General features: G+C 41.9%; 1 protein-coding gene across 2 annotated transcripts in view; it reads left to right on the top strand.

The window, feature by feature from the left end:
* LOC116397241 (breast carcinoma-amplified sequence 3-like) overlaps positions 1-18842 on the top strand; it is a 55608-nt gene extending 36766 nt beyond the window's left edge. The window contains exons 5-6 of one of the 2 annotated variants that reach the window (XM_031872503.1): positions 7900-8047; positions 15838-18842. In XM_031872503.1, coding sequence (XP_031728363.1) covers positions 7900-8047; positions 15838-15886 — 197 coding nt within the window. In that variant the 3' untranslated portion in view covers positions 15887-18842. Of the gene's footprint in view, positions 1-7899; positions 8048-9204; positions 10598-15837 lie in introns of those variants that run through there. The other variant, XM_031872504.1, reaches the window with a different exon arrangement.
* The last annotated feature ends 32 nt before the right edge of the window (positions 18843-18874 follow it).

Here is an 18874-nt window from a genome sequence, read left to right as displayed (position 1 = left end):
TGTGTGTGTGTGTGTGTGTGTGTGTGTGTGTGTGTGTGTGTGTGTGTTCCTTTCAGATGATTGTCCTCTTCTGCTTGAGTTGCTTGTCTTAAGTGTGCATGGGTGTTTTAGCATGTAGACATGCTCTGCTTCTGTATTGCTGTATTTCCCCCCTCTTCATTACAGCACAAACTGCTGTGAGCACCATGCTTGTTGCCATATTCTGCATGTTTCACTCTTTAAATCAGAAAGAAACCTTGTCCTGGGGATTTTATTTGTACTTTTGCTGTTGTAGGGTGTCCCCCTGACATGAGAAATGTCAATGAAAATACAAAACGTTGTAGAAAAATGTTCCCAAATAGGGCTGTTAATAAAAGCTCCCCCGTTAGCGTGCGGTTTGGGAGCGGGGGACCGGGCAGGAAGCCATTTTCACACAGGCCGGCCTGACCTCGACTCTGAGCTTCAGCTGGAAATGGCAGACAAGCAGGAGCGGCGCACAAAGAGAAAAGAGAGCGGGGAAATTGAAAGCTGAGGAGATAGATCCCTCCGCCGCAACGTTACCTGAGAGAGAGGAAGAAAAAAAGAGAGGAGGAGAAAAGACTTGATGGCTTTTCCACCAGTCTTCCGATTCCTTTGCAAAACAGTAAATCTTGTGAAGTTTATTTTCTTTGCAGCATCTGTGTTTTATAAGGGCTCTTTTAATTTGTTTTTACTCTGTCCAGTGGGGGATCCCCGCTCCTTCGTCTTTTTTCTTCCCCCTTTGTGTCGGACCCTTTTTATTCCTCCCCGCGTTCATCGCTGTCTCTTCTTTTCCCTTGTTTTTTTCTCTCTCCCTCTCTTTGCGCCCCCTTTTTGAAGTGAGTGTTTTAGTAATGATACTTTGGGGAGCTGGGATGGTAGAACAGCTTTCTGCTCCTGCACAGAAAGACTACAGCTCTCCCCCCCGCTCCCACCCCTTCATTCTTCTTCCTCTCCCCTGCTTTCATCCCTCCCTCCTTTAACATGTCTGGGAAACTTGGACTATCAAGGAATGAATGGGTGAAAGTGGAGATCGACTGATAGAGCTTTGCCGATGTTGGTCAGTTACCAAAACACTATTTTAAGTAGCGGTGGTGACGCCTTTAAATGTTGGTGCCAATATACAGCTTGTTTCAGTACCAATATAAAAAATGTTTTTGATACTTTATATCGACATGTTTTCACCCTTTTTTTTAAAATCAACAAATAAATATTTAACACAAATAATAGACTTTATATAAAAAATAAACATTACAATCTAACATTCCCTGATTTAAATCATAGAATAAAAAAAAGCACTTTTCATGAATCTCTAGCTTCATCTATTTTCTTTAATAAATATTTTTTTGGCATTCAGGTGTTATTTGTGTAATTTTTCTGTAATTAGAACTAGTGTGACTAGAGTTCTGATATTAAATACATGAGTGTGTTATCAGTCCTTCCACAGGATGTATTGAAAATTGATTTCAAAACGTATTCTGCAATTGACTTTTTTTTTTTCTTCGTGCAATTATTTGCAAGTCAACATATTTTTTCAAACATATGTTTTAGATTACTCTCACACAGAACGTGAATTTTACGCATCGAAAAAGCGGCGTAATCTTTTTCTGGAGGTTGATTTTTCTGTCACCAACCAATCATGTTGCACACGGTATTATGCAACAACAGGGAGGCTCCGAGGCACCAAAACAGACAACTTTATTACCACTTTCAACTTTGACAAAGGCAGCGCAGACCAGAGCCGCTCCGTCTGTTCTTACATTTCTTGTTCTGCAACTAAGCAGGCCTGCGGGTGAAGTTCCACTTTAAGTTAGGACTCTCCTTTAGGATCTGTTTGCTCACATGTATGTAAAGCTTTCATGGGAAAATAACTCCGGCTCTTATTCAGACATTAACGTAAAGGGGTGCGTACTGTATGAAAGGGGCATACTTCAAAATGAAAAACAAAACAGATAATCAAACCAACAATCCAGTGCTTGCTTTTGTTACAGGACAACTTCATGCTTAGGACATATTATTGTCCTTATATTTCGGTGCCAAAATATTGAGATTTTGACCTTCACATACTGTGTGACAGGGGTTACTCAACACAGCCAGTATTTTAATGTAACACGCTTGACCAGTCGAGAATAAAAATTATTTATAATAGTAGTTATTGGGAATTTGCTTTAGGGAGAAGGAAGGCTCCTCATTGCTGCAAGTATGAAAAAATAAAGCAGAGCATTCAGTCACCAGACCATCGGATTATTGGAACAAATTATTGATCCAATTGATCACTTATCAGATTGTTAAAACCAATTTTGTATTTATATTTATCGTTATTTCTTATGCAGATTACCATCTAATTGACATTTGTGTATTTATTACATGAATATAAAATAATGAATTTCATTGACTGTTCCAAAGTACAGTAGAGGAGTCTTAAACACTTCAAATTACAGCACTGTGCAAATTAAATGACTGTAATGTGTTTGGTTCAAATACACTATTATACAGTACAGTAATATATATAAAATATAGCTTACTATAGTTCAAATTATTATAAAGCTATAGCCTAAAATGGTATTGTGCTGTTTACAAATACAGTAACTTCAGTAGTGCCAAGAGGCAACTAAGCCACAGCGTGCCTCTGGTTTCACTGTATTTCTACATTTTCAAAGCTTCTACAAGGAACTTTTATTTCGTGGTGATTTTTGCAGTCCCTGTGGACAACATTGGTAGTGTTTCCAAGCACCAGAGTCCCTTTACAGAACCTCTCATTTTACTGCAGCAGGGTCTGACAGTCTGCTCCTCTGTCCTGGTTCTGGTTCTCCTGTGCCTCGCTTCCCTGCAGCGGGCCCAGCAGTACGGCCTGGGTCTGCAGCAGTGAGGAGAAGTTCTGCTCCTGGCCGGAGGAGGAGGAGGAGGAGACACTGCTGCCGGGAGCTGAGCTCTCCTCTTCCCGCCGGAGCTCCTAACTGCAGGTCGAAGGCTGCAGTGAAGCCGGATTTGGGTCTGTCCATGGCGGACCGGTCTCTCATGGAGGCCCTGCTGGAGTCTGAGCTGAAGGAGTTTCTGGTGAACTGACAAGCATTAAGAACAACTATATGGAAATAGCAGATCTTCTCGCTGATGGTCTCGTGTAACTATGTCGGTCATATAGAGGCATCGGTATTATTATCAGTATGACTGAGACAGTTTCTTAACCAGTTAAAAGCTCCTCACAGTAACTTTAACAGGCAGGGAAATAAAGCGCAGGCTGTCAGTGTCAAGCTGCTGTTCTTCAGATCCAATATCATGGAGTAAAAAAAAATAAAGTATGCCCACAGTTTTACATTTTGTCGATGTGTTGTCATGTATGAAAGGACCCCAAATGAACATTATCAGCAGATTACCTGATTACATGCGCATAATAATTGAAACAGCATTTGTATCGGAATGATTCTCTCCCGAGCGTTTTGATCACTATAAGCCGTTTCCACTGTGTTTGATATTGTTGCAATGAATCATTTTTCGTCTGAAGAATAGTGTGAGCACAGTTTGTGGGAGTTTTCCTGTCTACAGACGTTTGACCTGAAAAGTCATTCCACTGTCAGAGAATTCTGCCCTTGGAACCAACAGTTCTGACACTCTCACACCCTCACTGATTGTTTATGAAACTCAGAGGAGTTTTACTTTTAATGATCCATGAATTAGATGCTGTTGCAGAGATTTTACACTCTGACAAGAGTCCAGTTGTATGATGCTGGTACAGTTTTTACAGCTATTGGATCTCCATTCAGTAAGACGTGTTATCTTTTTAGCCGTTAAACTTCAATCCAAAAATATCTTCAGAAGTCTAGTCAAAACCATAAAAGTATTCCCTTGCGGAGACATTTTTATTCTTGTCTTCCGTACTCGGCCTCCCTCCCTTTTTCTCCCCCTGCGTCTTACAGCTGCAATATCATCCTCAGGTCCAAGGTCTCTACTTATTCCCAGAGCATCGCTCAACATGTCACCTGCCTAACCTGCTGCCTCCTAACCCGGCTCCTCTCCTGTCCACTTTTCTTTTCCTTTTGACTGAAATATCCTCTCTGGCAAAACAATTCAAATAAGACCCAGTGTCCGTGTGGACACACACAGTCTTCAGAGCTTGTCCTTTCGCACGTCGGCTCCTCATTGGAAGCCTCCTGCTTGTATCGGATGCAAATTGGGTATTAAGATAGGGGAGAGAAACATGAGATAGCGTGACACGGAGCGGCTGAGGAGAGAGAAAGAGCGCCAAGGACAGAGTGAGAGGCTTAATGCGAGAAGAGAATGCAAATACTGTTGAGACAGGGAGCGATGGGTGGACGGATGGATGGAGGAGAGCTGGATGGATGGTTGGATTAAGGGAGAAAGAGAGACGGGGGTCAGATGACAGTGACTTTTTGGCAGGGTCAGAGTTTTTCTCTGGGCGACGGCGACGGAGCTAGATTTGCATTGATGGATCTTCTTTCCATGGGGATGTCATGTATCAGTGCTTGGGCACATCACGCCCCGGTCATTAATCAAATCATGGCCTCCGTCTAGAGTCTGTCTTTCTGCCAGACGCTTCTCATCTGTCTAGCTCTCTCTCTCTCTCGCTCTCTCTGGCTTCCTCTCACCTTCTTTGAGCAAAGACTATGTTTTTCAGTTTTGATTTGATACAATTAACACCCCGATAATGCAGCGATAGCTGAGGACATGCAACACGTCTCCACAGTTACATTCCAACAGGTCATTTAAAAGAAGAAACCAAAGCTCCAACACGAGTGGTCGTGTTCGGTACAGATGGTAATGATGTTGCAGTGAAGATAACAGATGGCGATGAATATGGCAACAGCTCTTTAATATTCAGACTAGATTTTGTACTCCATGTATTTCGGTGTCTCTTTGGCTCCAACCTGAATGGGATCAATAATATCTAAATCAAAATGTAAATTCTACATTGTAAATCTCTTCTAAGTGTAAACCTATATGCACACCCTTTTTGTCTGTTTTATAAAGCACGTGGTTCACGGTTCTTTGTAAAATGATGGACACATGCACAGGCCTGATTGTCACTCCCACTGTCAGCCATATATGTTTGTAGACACGCCCTTAATCCATTGTTTGCATATGTCTGCTCCACCACTCTCTCTATGAAAATAACAGCAAACAAGTGCATTTTCACAGGATGGCATTTTACAGCCGTCCTTACCCGCTGCTCTTACTCCTAAGGAGAATAACTCTCTTTATATCATCAGCAGCACCATCTTAATCATTGCCGTTATTTGTCTGAACTGTACTCATTAATGATTGACATTATAGCACTCATATCCATTTGATCTACAATATAACTGAAAACGAAAAGGACCTAAACACAGGAACAATGAAACCATAAAAACAAAATGAACACAAAGTTATTGCAACTTTTCAGTTTTCCCATTTCTGATTCATCAATTTTAGATCTCTTTGACTGAAGACACAAACCGGTGAGCGACACAGATGCCATTCAGATGTCCACTGTGTTATGACATATCTCTATGTTTATGTGTCTTTTGCACTGCGACTGTTTGTAGCTTGAAGAAAAAAAAACATAAAACATTTTACACTTTAGTATGTAGACTTTATGAAAGTTGATAGAAGCTGAACCTTGTCTTGATCAATGCCCTCCGTACCTTTACTCAGTCCGTCAACAACTCCCCGCCTACACAAACATGCACGTCACACAGCCATGCTGTCTGTCTCTCAGCCATCCGAGCTGTCTGTCCACGTATCGGCTTCTGCCGGTGCGTGATCTCCAACACGCTCCACATCAACTCGTCTTCTCTGTCTTCACTGGGGGGTTATGACGGTTTTGGACCCCTCGGCCTTGAGTGACAGCACGGTATGCCCGTTTGGTCAACAGTGATCATCACCCCCCCCCCCCCCCCCCGTCTCTGTCCGGCCACACCTGTTCTACAATCCACAGGCTTATTTTTAAGGGTGGGGGGGTGACCGCTAATAATACTGTGGAGCAAAAGTGAAATGTCCATTTTGAATGAGGATGCTAAATTCATCGACACCCCCAATCCTCACCCTCCCCTCTTAGGTGAAGCACCATTATGGCTTTTCAGGCTGCTTCCTGTACAGATTTTTTTTTCTCTGGTCCGTCCTCTCCCCTCAACACAAAAGGTGGCCGCCCAGGCTTTGGGGGGGTGTAGCACTTTTGAAATGTGAAGGGCTTTCAGGAGCTGCCCTGGTACAGACCTCTGTTAGTCTTACCAAGAGGAGCAGAAGGAAATGAAGGACAGGTTTGTGTAATGGTCTCCTCTCCCCCCTCAGAAGGTCACGCGGCATTGTAGGCCAGCGGAGGTCTAAAAGACAGCCCTTTAGAGGACCACAAAGCGGAGGTTTGGCAGGACTAATGAAACTCAGAGCTCCACGTTAATGATCTAAAAGACTGGACCAAAACACTCAGCAGTCCCTTTCCGCTCGCATTCAGCCTCCTCTTGATCGCTCCTTCCAAATAATGACCAGGCACTCTCCTCCTCTACCTTTATTGTAACCTTTGATGTCCGCCTTGTTTTCTTTGTCTCCGTGTCCCCCCTCCCTCCTTTTCATTCCTTTGTGTTGCGCGGCTGTCACTCATCTATTAAGGCAACAAATGGAACAAGGAAAACATTCAGTGAGCGTATTGTGGTGCACCCACAGGTTTGCTCTTTATTTCTTTTGAAAGCACTTGAACTTGGAATTTTCCTTGGGCTGCCCAGCAGGGTACACTTTTTTTGTTGCAGCTATTGTCACAGGATTACATGGACATGTTTGTTTGTTAATCCGCATTTCTCCTCCCCTATAGTGCAATGTTTCTATGGGACTGTTTATATATGACTGTTTATATATTTTCCCATTGTATTATAATAGTGATATAATGCATTTAAAAGGAAAAAAAGCATTACACTGCTTCCACTACTTCCCTAGTAGAAAGTAGTTCCAGTGACACTAAATTGATCATTTCAGCCCCAACTGAACTTGGCTGACTGTTGTTAAAACGTAGCAAGAAGCAAGCTATTCAATCTGTCATATATTTACCCAACATGCACACAACAGCATGTCCAGCTTTTCCTGCCGGAGATGATCTGCCTGCCTTGCAAATAAACAGTGTTGAAATGTGTTACCTCCAGCAGGACGGAGGCTGACTGAATGCGTTAAATTGAATAGTGTCTCCTGACGTCGTTGCTGAAGTTCATCAGGCCTTTAAGAAGCCCTTTGACATGCTCTGATTATGTTTGGCTGGAGCTGCATGAGATATGTGAGATGAGATGTGTGTCTTTGGATCGTCTGTGTGTGTGTTTTGAACCCGTGTGTAGGGCCTGTTGATTGGCCTTGATTAACAGACTGCCAGGCTCTAGCAGCAGCTAGGGCATTTGTAATGCAGCATCTTGAGCTGGTTATTTCCAATCATTCCGCAGGAGGCCTTGAACCTGTGTGTGTGTGTGTGTGTGTGTGTGTGTGTGTGTGTGTGTGTGTGTGAGAGAAAAAAATAAATATGATAAATATAAGAACACACAGTCTTGAAACAAGGCTTTTTTTCTTGGAAAGAAAGGTGTTTCCGTATTCTAAACAAGGTCTTCTGGTTGTGTGCTGAATGGCTAGTCAGCACTTTAGAGTGAGTGACCGATAAAGTGAGGTTTTATTTAATTCAAACTGAGCAACGCAGAGAATTAACATGTGTAAAGCTGGAAAAGGAACCAATGAATTATGTATAAAATGCTGTACCAGCATTCACAATTGAATTCTCTGTATTCTGCCAACATTTCCTGAGAAGGCTCTTGATTGACATATTTGTCTGTTATGTTCCACTGCAAATTATTCAAAAGGAGATTTCTCTGACCTTGCTGTCCAGGGAACATCCAGTACTGAAAAGACTTTTAATAATCCTGCATTTCTGTATGTTTCCAGCCAAGCTGAGCAGCCAGGATTCATACAACTTCACCAATAACAACATGGGGAACCCGCGTCTGTCCCCGCTGCCCAGCCTCACTGTGGTGCTGCCTCTGGCTCAGATCAAGCAGCCCATGACCCTGGGCACCATCACCAAACGCTCCGGGTAGGTAGCACATCACACACACACACACACGCACGTCTAAGCTTTTGTTCTCCACAGAAAGTCCAGTTCCAACGAATACTTCACCCCCAAAATGATCGTTTGTATATTAATAACCCTGAATTCTTGAAGAGAACTTTGCTTCTCTCTCATGCCTCCACTGTGAGCGGAGAATAGAAAGATTCTTAATGAATTGCAGCAAATGGAGGCCACGATTAATAACAGCAAAACTATATCAGAACATCCGTTTGCAGATACAATAATGATCCCATCACAGAATCCCTGACTTGGTGGGACATGTCACTGCACTGATCTCCTCTGTAGGGTTAGTCTTCACTTCAACCACCATACTGAGCATTTATAGGCCAGCTTTATACACTTAATACATCATTATAATACACCACAATGTAGCTGTAAGCAGAGACACGGATTATTGCTTATTGTGTTATTTATTGTGTTTGTCAATGATTGTAACAGTTAATGAATGATGACACAGTATAATCATGTTATATTGACAATCACTTTTTTATACACCAGTCCCAATTTTATTTCTATAAAAATTGTGACTGTATATATTTGTATAAACATATATATATATATATATATATATTAGACTGTTTATATATCTACTTATATCTGAATGTTCTTATATCTGCTTGAAACTACATTATATTGTGTACTACGCAATTATATATAGTTTATTAACTGCCTACAAATATAAAGTGTTTCCTTATTTCTGTTGTATGAAAATACAAGAGAAAGAAGAGATTTATCCAAAAGAGTAACATTTTACCTCATGTTAGCTCTATATACAGTACTATTAAAAGTAACTTTTTTATATATATAAATATATATATATATATATATATATATATATATATATAATGATGAATTAGACTCATCTTTCGTCATTGTGGTCATTTTCAAGAATAACTCCCTTTTGTAAAATAATCCAGGTACATTGCACCACAGAGTCTTCAACTTAAAGCCTTAACATGTGTAAAAGGGTTATTGGCAACCTCACAAACTCTACTATATTTACAGTTTGGCCACTGTTGAGGAAAATTCAAATCACACTGTAGTACATCCTTGACTTCAGTCTGTGATTCGCTGTCTTTTTCCATTAATCACATTGTAAAAACACTGTATTGTGTCAACAGTAGCCCTGTCGAGGCCAAAGCTTTTCCTCTCACATCCAGCTGATGCTCATGGACTTCTTTTGTCTCAGGCCACCACTTTTTTGCATAGGGTAATGAAGCAGAACACACATGCGGACTTGGTCTGTGGGCTGTTTGGAAAGCAGATAAAACACATCATGCATATCAACAATAGAAATGAAACCCTAAAATCATATTCAAGTCATATCCAATGCAGTGTGCCCCTGCTTCCAGATTAAAGGAAGAGAGCTCTGCTCTCATGCACCTCTGTCCTCCGTCTTTTTCTTTTTTTTCTTTTTCACCTGGATCTTCGCCATGCATTGAAATTTTGTAGTTTTAAGACCATCGGCAACTTCAGGCCTCTGCTAAGTGCATTTACATACAGTACAGGTGGCTCCACAAATATGGGGAGATTTTAATATTTTCATTTAAATGTCATTTTCATGTCCTGTTTGAATGGTAAATGCCATAATGATTCCAGCAGACGGCGAGGGATTTATTCCCCGTGATATTTGATAAGTGAGCTTTGAGGGTAAAAATAGAGACCGACGTGGACATCAGGCCATTTTCCAAATCATTAAGGTGACTTGCAGAGTTCATTTGGTTTATGAGATGTATTTTTGCTTATGGGCTACTGCGGTGTCGCGCTTCGGTGTATTTATTGTGACCGCTGGATACTGGTGGTTTGCATTTGGTTTAGCAGCTGCATTGTTTAACGTCATACAGTGTCGGTGGATGCTTTTTATTGAAAGGTAAATATGTCCTGATTCACCTTCAATGAGACGCTTCAGGTTCAATTACAATTATCAGTTCTTATGTTCATTCAAAATGGGCTGTTTTTTACAATCTTTTTTTTAAAATCTGAAAGCTTTGTTTGTTTTTTCCAATGGTGTTTTTTATTGTCTCCATTCTATACTAAAATTGCTCTTTTATATTTGTTGACTTATCTATGCTTTTTCTATTCTTTTTTTCAGTTGTAAGTACTAATGTACACTGATTTTATAATGCTTTCATTATACGGCCTCCATCTTTGGTGTTGAGCAGTAATAATATTTCATTTCTATTCTTTTTTTATGATGCCTATTTGATATTTGTATATTTCATTATTACTGTGAAATAAGGGGCAGGGTATTGTTTACTTTGTTGTTGACTTGTTTACAGGGTACCTTTTGATACTAGTGACAATATGATATTAAAAACTATTTGATACCACAGCAATAGATTCATATTATTAAGATACGTATATTAACAAAACGCATTACCTCAATGAAATCTCTTCTGAAATTGGCAGATTTATTTTAATTAAATTAGGAACTATCATATATTATCCAGACATTTGATGTTCATTCCTTGAAAGAGTCTAATACTCTATGCTACACAAATATTTGTGTTGGTGGAAGTTATTAGTTAGTAATATAGTTGACACCCTTTTACTTCTTGTGTTTTGTGCCATTTATTTTCGGGCTTTTATGGCCTTTATTAGTGCAGCTGCAGAATGACAGGGAAGGGGGAAGAGAGCGAGCGGAGGACACGCAGCACAGGGCCGTGGGCCGGAATCGATCGCTCTACAGGAGGTCGCCCACAAACAGAAATATAATAAATATCTGCAGCTGTATGCCAGAGGGATCTCTCTACAGGCCACTGTTAGATTGCTATTTGCTTTCATGACTTACTGTAGGTGGTAATCCTTGATATTAACCGTCAATAGAGAAGAACACATCATCTGTTTAGATGGATCTTTAGTTCAACATGAAGATACTTTCTTTGCTGGATGTATTCTAATTGTTTTTACTCCCAACAAATTCAATGAAAAGACCAACAGCAACAACGTGTTCATTTCTAAATATCTCTGGCTCACAGCCTGTCTGTGGAGAGTTTTATATATATATATATATATATATATATATATATATATATATATATATAGTGATGGTAGACTAAATATCAGAAACACCTTAACCGTAACACAAAATAATGAACACAATAAGAAGTGAGCATTGTTCAGTATCTTCCATGAAGGCAGCATTTATTTTAGGGCAGACGTATATATGATCAAATTTAAATAACATGTATCTGATCATTTGCCAAGTCAGTGTTTTTTCTGGAAACAGCCGGTCACTGCAGTTTTAACAAACGTTACTCAAATGGGAGGAAATAGTGCATGTGTTGGGGAATATTTCATTAACCCACATTAGGTGCTCTACTGAATATGTGTGGCAGCAGGATGGTGTATATGAGACTGAGTCAAATAATCTACAGTGCGTGCGTTGATGGTGATGAAGGTCAGCCAGTTGAACACTGTGGCTCATTGATGTGTTTTTAATCATTTTTTGACAATAATTTGCCTTTGACTAAGCCACGCCCCCGCTTCTACTCCGTCAAGCTGTCAGAGCTATGTTACTATGGAGCCCACACTGTCACTAACTGCACTCACCGAATAAATATGATCTAGTATTTGGGAAAAGAACGAGCGATTTCAGAGAGATGCTGACCGCAATAGGCTTTTAAAGGATTTATCCAGGATGGCAAACCGATTGAGCAGTGAAAACAGACATTTTATAAACGTATATATCTCCTTCCAACCTCACTGGGTAATGAGTTTCACGTTTAACCACGTCTATAGCTCCAAATCCACTCAACCAGCCTGAAAATGAAGGAAATCTGAAGGGATTGCATTAACCCTATGGAGCAAGAGTTAGATAGTTAGAATTCTGCGAATATGCCACATTTCTCGCTCATTATACCTGGTGAAACACCTCAAACAGCTATCCGGCTCTGTATTAGCAGGCCTGGTATGGGCCAGAGAATGCATCAGTATTAATGCATCAGGACATGCAGCTGTGCGGTCGGCTCCTGCGTGCACACGGCTGCACCAATACACCAAAAACACACACACACACACACTGAGTGAAGCAACAGGTTTGGCCCCTAGAGTGGGGGGTGATATCATATGCTTTCACGCTATACTTGCACAGGAGTACCCAGGCACCATCTGTATGTCTGTGCAGCCAGCCCCCTCTCTCTTTTTGTGTGTGTGTGTGTGTGTGTGGTAGAGAGATGGAGAGGGAGAGGAGCGTCCGGCAGCTGTATTTACACCTGTACGGGCAGATCCTTGTTGGCAGGACGGCAGAGGAACACACCAGCTGCTTAACCTACATTCCCTACCAGGCTGTCTTTGTGTGCACTGTGCCGTGTGACACGCACACACACACACACACACATGCGTTGATGAGGCTTTTACCCCCCTTTGTGTGACCAGGCTCACTGGGAGGATACCGTCATAGACCCCAGCATGCCTACAGACCATAATTGTGCAAAATGCTGCTGTTTTATCTTCGGTTGCCTCACATTTTTAACTTCAAAGGAAACCTCAACAAGTTCATGCAGAGCTCCCTCCTCTTTGAATTTAGATTTTGGTGTTCTCCCCTGTCGAAGGGAGGCAGAGGCGGATGTGGCTCTGCACCCGCCTGATAACCCCCACCCCCCTCTGGACGAGGCCAGGTCAGGGAGTGGAGGAACACAGCCAAGGGTCTGCTAGTCCTCAAATCTTCTCCTGAGAGTCTCCTGAACAAGGAGGAGTGTTGGCTCTGACTCTGCCTCTGGCTTCCCCTCAGCCAAGTTCGGTAGAAGGTTGGCCCCCGCTGAATTAAATCCCAAAGAACAAAAAGACATTTGCTCAAAAAATCTAAAGATTCTCTCCCGGTGAAATGTCACCGTCAGAACTCAATCTGTGAAAAAGATTAAGAGAGAATTATTCAAACAGTCAGTGCCAAGGACAGTCTACTTGTCCCTCCAGTCACCGGACTAGTATGAGGACTTAACTTGTCAAAATGCCCGAGAGTGATACATTTGGGATTTGTAGGCAGACAAACTATTGCACACTTATCCCATCTACACATAATCTGACTTTAATACAGACAAATGAAAATCCAAATGGAAAGATTGTCACACACTAAAACACAACACCACCCTTTGAGCAAATCCTGCTCATGACGGAGTGCAGGCGAGGTAATGACAAAGACAACAGCAAGCAAACGGAAGAAACCCTGTGACCTGCTGCAGATGTGCCCTCAGATTACTGTAATACGTATGTATGTGTGAGGCAGCCCTGTGCTGGAGCCATTGTCTCACAGAGCCTCACTGAGGCCGCAGATAGAAAGGGGCTTTAAGAATGCCCAACGTCACATGGCAGCAAGACTAAACCATTTGCACAAATCACCTCACTTCCCTCCTGTTTTAATGGCCCAGGCGGAGCTGCTATTAGGGCCAACGGGTTAAGAGATGAATGTGTGAACGATTATTCTCTGGGAGTGGGGTCGTCGCCCTCACAGGTTGATTACGCCCCCCTCCCCACCCTCTCCTTCCTCTTTCTCTGCCTCTTCAGTAACACACCCACTCACCATCTCACAGCCCTTTTACTCCACTGACCCATGTTTAACTCATGTTTCCAAACATGCCACTGACCTGTGTGAGATTCTTCTCCATCGAACCTGCTGGATCAGGCAGTGCGTCACATAACTGGCCAGCCTTTTTCTACTCCGTGGTAAAAACAAACAGCTCAACATGGTGGACAATTTTCTCAACATGACTCTTTGGTTTTATTCTCAGCAGTGTGCAATTTGACATTCAGATTTTACACTAAAACTTAAATTATTTCAATATAATAACCCATATATGTGGTGTACGGCAATTATTCCAGGCTGGTCCTCTAAAAATGATATTCCCTTACAACTAAATGGCAGTGTCTATTACTGTTTGAGGTTCACGTTTTTTCTTCTGGACCAAATTTGTTTTTGATTTCATCACAAATACGTTTCTAATCAAAGTCCAAGCTGCTTGAGATGAGACAATTGTTTCCAGCTGACAGCCTGGGTTAGGGTTAGTGTTAAAAGCTTTATTTAGAGCCACAAAGAGCAAAGTGTTTTACTGTGGGAAAGTAGCATTTGTGTTCAGAAAGGTGACCGTTTTTGTAGCACTGCATTCTTTTTATGCTACTGCAGTTGATAGTCTGTAGTTGATACTGTCTACATTGCAGTCATTCTACTGTAAAATGCAAATTTGCTGAATGCTAATTCAAATTTTAACATTTCAATTACTCTTATGCAACTATTTTAAGATGAGTCTTAAATGAAGGCCTCCATGAGCCACAATGCTCCCGCTGTTGTTTTGGACTGGGTATTTAGTTCTTCTCCAACTGCCATTAATTCCCATCACTCCGTTAGCCACCAACAATAAATTCCACCAACAATAAGTCCCAAGGAAGTAAGAGGGAGAAATTGAAAGTGGCATCTTGTTAACCCTAAAGCCTACTTGGCCTTTGCTACCCCCATGGAGAGCTCACCCCATTCGTCCATCACTCTCCCATTGGAGTCCATCCATTTACCCAGCTGGAGACCCAGAGTGGGGGCTCAGTGGGTTCGATAGGCTCAGCGGAGGGCGGACGGTAGAGACCGTCCACCCCCCTCTGCACCTCTTTGATAAGTGGCAGATTACCAGGGGCCTCCATTACATCAACCAGCATGTTCACTTCTCAACTTGCGCTCCAGGAGTAAGACATTCCAGGGCAAATTGTTGCTCCCTGTCTCCCGGAGGAACATTTTTCTACACATCCATGTACCAAGACTAATTGAAGACTGTGTGCTATCGTTAGGAGGGCCCGGGCGGATGCGGCGAAAGCGATAAAATAAAGAAGTGCTGCAGAGTGCTTTGGTTGGCCGGAGATTCTGTTTTTCATGACTAGGGGAGGTTTGCTGGCGGGGACAGAGTTCAGTCTCATCGGACCTTTATTGCTGTAGGGAAAAGGCTTATTTACTGTAAACTGTTTACGGAGCTCTGTCACTATCTCTGGACATGCAGAATAAACACAGGAACACACTCCCACTCCTAATGTCTTGTAAACATTAGAAACACGCACAGACTGACAGATGGACAGAAATATACCGTGAAAAAGACACTCTAGATGACTCCTACACACACACACACACACACACACTGTGTACTTGTTAACATAATCACAGTGAACACACATTGGCCCACACACACACATTCAAAAGACAATGCATGGCCATAAATACACACTCTTACTAAAAAAAGAAGTTGCATGCAAACACACAACTTCTTGTCCTAACAATGCCTGAGTGCTGTTAGTTTTATTGGTGTCCCCAGTTGTTATGGAAATTGGATAAACTCCTCATACTTAAACTTTCTCAATCTCAACAATCAGAACTGTTTCCCATCGTTTTCCTGTATCGTATTTACACGGTTGGATTCAGACCTACGTGTTTCTGCACATGTACACAATCCCTTTAAAGTTAAGGGAGAAAAAAAAAGCATGACAGATGTCCGAAGAAAAAAAAGAAACAAAGTCTGTGGACATGCTGCATCTGCCAAATATATGGTATCACACTTTACAGAGCAGCTTGAGCAGATGAATCATCAAGCCATCCCGCAGGTTTTCAAATCCATCTTAGCGCACGGACATTCTGTTTCCTGCCTCATATGTGTTGTGCACTTAAACAGACACGTCAAAAAGTATGTAATGTGAAAAGTGTGTTTGCTCAAGTGTGCTAGTTTAATAATGGTTTTTCCATCTATCTCTGTACCCCCACCCCCTTCACCCTCCCCCCTCTCATGAAGACCCTACCTCTTTGGGGCGGGATGTTTTGCCATTAAAACTCCATGGTGAGTTTTGCTCTTCCCCTTCTTGTCTCCCTCGGTAGCATGCAACTGAATACCCCGCCACAGCACACCGCCTCCTTTACCTCTCATTTGTCTCCTGCTATATTTTCAACACATTCTGCAGTCTGTGCAGTCACTCCTCAAGTCGGACAAATCCCAAAGAGGGGCGTTTGTTATGTTCTCATCTTTTTATGCCTTTTTTTTGCAAACCCTACAATTTTGTTTCTGTGTATGTAGAACTTCTGTAGTAGGGTGATTCAACATGTTGTGTTAAAGCCACTATGGTACTAAAGCGAACAAAGAATGTATGGGTTCACATTTTAACACCTGGTCTTTTAGGAAATACATAAAAAGTGATGCTTTAGGTCTGTATTTGAGGTGGTAGTGCAGGGGACATATTGTAGGACTTGAGGGAAATGCCGTAGCACTTCTTGTCTGGTTGCCATGTGGTTTCTCTGTTGTCTGTCTTTTTCGTTCTCTCTGTTTTTAATCCTCTGTGATGTAGTTCCAAAAATAATGCCTTCGTGTAAAACACGTTCACATTTTTTTACCACGCAAAGAAACCTTTCTCTGTTTCATGTGTGTTTGCATGCAGTAATTGTTCCTAATGTTGGAATGTAATGTTGTTAACTGTGTTAAATGTAAAAATCAGCTTCTCTGTTTTGTTCATTTAACTAAATCATTTCATTTAAAGCTTCACTAATCATTTTGGTGTTATAGTAACGATGGGTCAAATCACTATGTATACTGTGAAAGAGGTCGCTCAGAGTGTGTAATATACGGCCCACTGTCGGCTCTCATCCACCTGGTTTCTGTGTTCAGCAGAAAAGCACAGATTAGCTCTAATGACAACCCTTGTGTTCTGAATATCAACAAATGACCTTCTTATTTAAACTAAGCCTTACCTTTACAAGATCTCGGAGTCCCTGCCCACATCTCCATCTTTCTTCAACAATTTACAAAAAGTATGATGCTCACTGATGGCCGAAAAACGACCGAGCCAATCAGAGCTTGGGAGGCAAGACTAAGAATGGAGAAGTCACGTGAACTCAAAAATGGCTAAATAAAAGTTATTACCACAAGGAACCTTTAACTGTTATGAAACAGTCTCAATTGAATAATGATACCTTTATGTGGCTACATCAGTAAAACAAGACCATCAGTTTGTATTATTCTATATAGTTATACCTAATACTTGTCATCGGGGCCACCGGGTCGGATTCCAGCGAAATCAGACAAACTCCTGCAGGTTCACCAGAAACCCCTTCAGCTCAGACTTCAGCTCAGACTTCAGCGGGGCTTCCGGCAGCGACCGGTCCTCTGAGGGGAGACCAAGATCTGGCTTCCCCTCCTCTTCCGGCCAGGAGAACGACAATAATATTTTAAGGCTGATAATCAGGAAATGGCTACTTTCACCCTTACATTTTGAGTTCAACTTCATCTTTTAATGCCCTTCCCTGAGATTGAAACGTTAGAGGGCACAGCATCTTCCCATTCAAGGATCTTTGTCTTGCAGGGGGCTGAGGCCAAGTCTCTTTTCAACGCTGTCTCATGAAATCAGATGCTTACAAGCTTTTAAAAGAAGCCCCATTATGATAGAGTCACTTATGGGGAGATGATTGAGTGGCTCAGTGAAGTGAACTTTTCCCTTCCCGGCTCCCTGCTCTCCACCTCCTCCCTGTCTACTCCATTCACTTTAGAAAATGAATAGCATGTGCTGCCTTCCCCGAGTCTTGGGTTTCGTCTTTTGTTGTGGGCAGTCACTCATACTTTTTAATTGAAGCTTTTTTTTCTTTCTGTCTTCATCCACCTCCCGCTTAATCCAGGCCCTTAGTGATTTCAGAGCGTATATCTTTCAAAGGTACACATCATTAGCGCCGGAATCTTGACCCTCGCAATAACCGCCTTCTGCTAAAACTTCAGCTTGTTAGACCTATATTCTTTCTCTAACAGTGTATGTCTTGAGACATGAGCAATGACAGTCCATTCGCCAATATCTGCTTACCCCGAGTTCAGCCCTCTTTCTTTTCCTTTTCCAGGGCACCGTGGACTGAATAATGCCTTCTCAAGTTTCCACTATTTGAAACAACTGATTTTGTGGTGTGAGACTCCAACCTTCTGACCAAATATATGGACTTTCACAAATGTATTTAATATTATTTGCACAGTCTGACTTTAATAAACGTACATGTCTATTACGGCACACGTAGAGTATCGGGAATAGCAACAGGTAAAAGAAAATAGTCCTGGTTTCCACGGTGATGGCCACTCTCCAATGTTCACTGAGTCTCCAGTAGTTGTCATTAGTGCTGTGTGTTCGACACAGCCCCAATGCTGCCTCTTTTCCAAAAGCTGTTGTAAAATAATAAATGTGACGTTGAAGGATGTGTCCTCCACATGACTGCCCTCTCTCTCTTCCTCTCTCTGTCTCTCTCTCCCTTCCTGGTTGCAGTCTTAATACCGGCTCCTTTTCTGATTTGAGTTCACCATATTGCCCAGAATCAGTACAACGGCAGCCGAGCAGCTCTTTTACCACCGGATAGTCAGCTCAAGTGAGCTCTATCATATTTGTTGACTGCGAGGGCCCTGAGAACAAATGGAAGCTGCCACCGGGACTTCCATCCCCCCTCGGAGGCGCCTCGTGTTAGCCCCGGGCGTAGTAATGCGAGGGGACTTTGATGGTTGATGTCGCAGATTGAATTATGCCCTTGAGGAAAAGCTATTAGCTCAGTCAAGAGTCCTCATTTGTTAAATTAAAAGTGGAAATGACATGAGTAGTCTTCAGTGGATTAAAGTTGCAAAGAAAATGGATTCTTCTCCCTCCTAAAGGGCAATCGTACAAAACAAAATGTTGTGGACAGAGAAAAAAAAAGATTTTCCGTTTGTTTAGTTACCCCCTCCCACAAAATCCCCTTTTAGTATATTTATTTATCTTTCACAATTTATTCCTATTGGGTTACTTTTTTCGGAACTTGGTGCCAGTCGCCGACTCACC

This window comes from Anarrhichthys ocellatus, unplaced genomic scaffold (assembly GCF_004355925.1).
Source record: "Anarrhichthys ocellatus isolate YVR2014 unplaced genomic scaffold, GSC_Weel_1.0 scaffold64, whole genome shotgun sequence".
NCBI lineage: Eukaryota > Metazoa > Chordata > Actinopteri > Perciformes > Anarhichadidae > Anarrhichthys > Anarrhichthys ocellatus.
Note: the sequence above shows the minus strand (reverse complement) of the source record. Positions and strands in the feature narration are given on the sequence as shown.